The 4,137-nt window shown below is 45.5% G+C and overlaps 1 protein-coding gene across 1 annotated transcript; it reads right to left on the reverse strand.

Moving 5' to 3' along the window:
• Window positions 1–1,822: 1,822 nt before the first annotated feature.
• Window positions 1,823–4,132, reverse strand: STRA13 (stimulated by retinoic acid 13; the record flags this gene model as incomplete). The annotated part of the gene is made up of 3 exons (XM_010292983.1): window positions 1,823–1,864; window positions 3,602–3,690; window positions 4,060–4,132. Coding segments are annotated over 3 exons (204 nt in total), but the record flags the coding sequence as incomplete, so codon positions are not given.
• Window positions 4,133–4,137: the final 5 nt, after the last annotated feature.

The raw sequence follows: 4,137 nt of genomic DNA on the forward strand, positions 1-4,137 counted from the left end.
TAACATCAATAATTGTAGCTACAGTGAGATAAAAAGAAAACGCAGTAAAAGGGTGTCTTCACGTGACGTTCAATCTATGGACTTCTATGGTCCAAATGTTTCCACAGCAGAGTAGCTGTTCTCTGCAGTCCAGTTAGTGTACAGAGGGAAGCCCTAGTCCAGATCTTTGCTTCCTGATGGTGTTGTACAGGGATGAATATTACTGGTTAGAATTGCACTTAGACTGGAGATGAACTCTACAGTGCCACAGTAGCCATGGTGCTGTGTTTTATTTGAAGTCTTCTCCATGGATCAGTGATTCATATTGGACAGATGGGGTTCCATGTTACGGTAATAACATGTTTTCCATTTTCCTTGTAGAGACAATTGTTCCCTGAACTATGTGTGCATCTGCACAATTTGTAGACGTAATAAAGCTGAGTGGCCATAGGAGGCCTTTTTGTTGGTCTGTTTGATAATGTTTCTTCCCCCAGTACTCAGTTTCTCTTGTCAGTTCACAGGAACCTGCTCCCTTTTCAATGGGCCTGTCATGCCTCATTCCCTTCCTCCCATTTTTTGTCAACAAAGCAAAATGGAGCTTTGTACCATCTGAATGAACTTCAAAGGGGCTAGAAAGGGCACCCAGGGTTCCTGGCACTTGTCATTGTCTCCCAGCCTGGCCAGCATTTCCCTTCAGGTCTAATTACTTCCAAATGCTCCCAGATGCTTTGAAGAAACTCAGAGGGAGGGGGAGACATGAAAGAAAGGTGGAAGAGGAAAAAGGAGACTCAAAAGTGGAGTGAGCAGAATGCTTTAGCAAAAATGTTGATTGATTTTGTATATGACACTCAAACATAAACAGGGAATGTGTGCGGCCACTGGCAGCGAGGAATGCAAGAGCACTGTGTACAGCTGCTGCTCTAAATCCTTACTGTGGAAAGCAAGCCCTTCTGGCATTTGACAGGCTATGAAAGACATACTACAGCAAAACAAAAAATATGAAAATAATGTTTAAAGTTTATTACTTTAAGTGGATGAAGTGTGGGCTGAGCCTACATCCTAGGACTATCTCTATCTTGGTTCAGGTGCTATGTCAGGCTTATTCATTTCACAGAAGTCAGAGGTAAACTGTAACTAGAGCTGCTTTGCTGAATTTACACGGGATATATTGGGGGTAACTAATAGCCATAGCTAATGATAGGTGATGATATACTTGTGCTGATGTTTTTGATTCACAGGGTTAATAAACAGAATAGTCAGGTTGGTAGGAAGTTGTAGTGTGCTTTCAGATGTGCTAGTCTTATTTTTTGAAGAGCACAGGCAACATCAAATAGTACTGATTTGCTTAGCTATTTTGATTTCACCAGTTTTGACAATGAGCTAGCACCGTAGCTATCGCCTGCAAGTACCTGATAATGGGAAAATGAAAGGAAAGGTTTAGGGACACAAGCAGCAATATCATTATTACTGGGGCAGTTTCATGGGTTAAGTACAGGGGTGAGGATTAGGAGACTTCATATTGCTAACTTGTGTGCATTACCTCAGTCAGTTCTGCCCATGCTTGTCTTTTGTGTAACTCAGCCATGCATCAAACCCAATTTAATCTACTCCTTTTTCTGGAGAACAAAAAATGGGCCTTCAACAGCTAGACCAGAGGTCCTATTCCCCTTTCCTTATGCAAAGAATAGTTCATTTTAGCCGCTGCTGCTATTAAAATACTGCTTTACTACTAATATCCACATCAGGTGATCCTCTTCAGTCAAGAACGTTTGTGTCTGGACCAAGTATGTCACGGAAGTGAACTTGACCCTTTTTAGGGCAGCAGCTTTGAGAGATCAGTGTGTCAGTAGGAGTCAGCATGGGGGAAGACATCAGGATTTGAAATCTGAAAAAGGCAAGAAAGTAGGAGTGACTTCTTTAAGAGGGACAAGATGTCCCAATATTTAAAACTGCAGGCTCTTCACTAAGGTAGTTGCTATGAGGATTCCTACCCTGCCACAGAACAATACATGCAGATACCTGATGAGCTGAATTTGTTTCAGTATCACTTCTGCTATAGTAGCTGAACTAATCCCTAGGATTTTTGGGCATTCAAAGGTAGTATTACTTGCATGGTTTTGCTATTGCCCTTTTTACCATATGGTTGTGGGACTGAAGGCTGAACTAGGTCAGTTCCTTCATTGTACAGCTGCACAAACAGTTGTCTTGGCAAAGAGGCTGCAGTGCAGAGGGATGGGGCACTGCTTAAGCTGGTACTGTCATCAGAAAGAATGTGTATTAAATTGTGGTTTTAGTTGAAGTTTCTAAGTGGCTGGTGTCTTGAGTGATGACCTTGATAGCTCTTGGCTAAGAGTGCAGTGACCTACTGAGCCTTTGCCTACTACAGCTGTCAATGCGAAAAAAATTACTCGCTATTACTAATCATAAAGACTACAGATACCCAACAACAGAGAGTGTGCAATCCTTAAGGCACACTGGTGTCAGCTGCTTTTTGTGCAGCCAGCTATGTATTTCCAAACAAAGCCAGTTCAGTTCTGTGGGTCCTGCCTACATGTGTAAGGTTTCTTATTTCACAGCTTCCCCACCCCGGCCCTCCTGCTGGCTGAGGGGCCAGGCTGTCCCATGATGTGGGATTCTCACACATGCTGTTTGTTATTCTGTCCTTTTTCCTTTCGTCCTACAAAGATTTAGAGAAGAGGGTGGGTGAGGGGGAAACTTTGCAAGTCTTTGAAGCAACTTGACTTTCAATGATTAATTGCAGCTAAGAGCCTACACAAGGGAGGGAGACTCGGTTTTAATTTATTGATGTTTCTTTGTGAGAACAAATTTATAGCAGAGGGGAAGCAGCTTCTGAGGAGAATATCAAATGGTTAAAAGGTTCCAAGCATTCTTTGATGTCACAGCCCTGGAGAAATACTGGAAGGTAGTGAGGGACAGACAGTGTTTATTTATAAAATAAAGATCAGTTACCTGCTTTTGGCAAGAGCCTGTGACTGAGCTCCTGTTAACAACCTATTCATTAGACAGGCTTAGAGCTCGACCTAAATTTTCTGCCGCAGCTGCCTGCTGAGGTGATGAGAGAGCCTGAAGTTTGGATGACATTTCCAGCCATTAAGTCTTTCCATGCATCTCTGTGAAGCAGCACCTGTTTCTCACATTAGCTGAGAAAGCAACAGCATCTTACTGTGCTGTGAAGTACAGGCTACTGTTAAAGGAGTAAGGCAGCAAGATGGAAATCAGTTACATGCTTAGCTGACCAAAACAGGCGTGTGGCAGCCTCTTCAAAAATAGCATCTGACAGCAAAGTTGCTTAGGGCTTTGTTGTGCTTGGTAAAGGAGAGAGGAAACAGAAGCAAAATGGCAGAGAAAGTTGAGACTGCTCTTCCTAGAGCTAGACTGTGAGGATGAGCCAGATGTTCACTGTCAGGTCAGGATCTTCTTCTGGCAGGCCACATGTACTTCATGAGGCTTCTAGAAATCTAGGAGCTGTAAGGAGAGAACAGCGAGACAGTGAGCACATCTGCTGGGTCCCCAAAACATCTCCCAAAAGGAAGAGGATTAAGCTGCTTCAGCCCACATCCTTATCCTGTTCAAGTGCAGTTCAGCTTCTACAGTTACATACCAGCTGTGGCAGCACTTTCTCCACATGCTCAATATCCACTTTCTCCAGGTCCTCCGCCTGAGCCTGCCGTGCTGCTCGTGCTGCTGCTTCTGCAGTACAAGTGTAAGGAAAGAGTTGTTAGAGCGGTCTTAGAGATGTTACACGTGTGGTCTCGACGAGGTGTTGGGGGCTGGTTTTCTGGGAGGAAAATGCAGTCCCACGGAACGAGGTGTCCCAGCGCCCCAGAGAAGGCCGTTCACCGGCCCTGCAAAGGTGCAGAGCGCGGGGTCACGGCAGTGGCTGCGGTGGCAGAGCAATGCTGGAGCACGACAGGATCAGCTGAAGGCTGGCTGGGTGCTCGGGGAGGAGACAGCGGTGTCCTTCCGCGGTGAGGCTGGGGTGGGGTTGGTCTCCTCGAGCGGGTAACGGGCCTCCGTCACGGTTCAGGCTGATCCTGGGCCCCGGTACTGCGCGCTCACCTCGGACGAAGACCTTCAGCATCTCCGCCATCAGCAGCTGCGCGTCGCCGTTAACTGCAACGAGAAAGCGCTTACGGA

The sequence above is a fragment of the Phaethon lepturus genome, unplaced genomic scaffold (assembly GCF_000687285.1).
Source record: "Phaethon lepturus isolate BGI_N335 unplaced genomic scaffold, ASM68728v1 scaffold7498, whole genome shotgun sequence".
NCBI classification, from domain to species: domain Eukaryota; kingdom Metazoa; phylum Chordata; class Aves; order Phaethontiformes; family Phaethontidae; genus Phaethon; species Phaethon lepturus.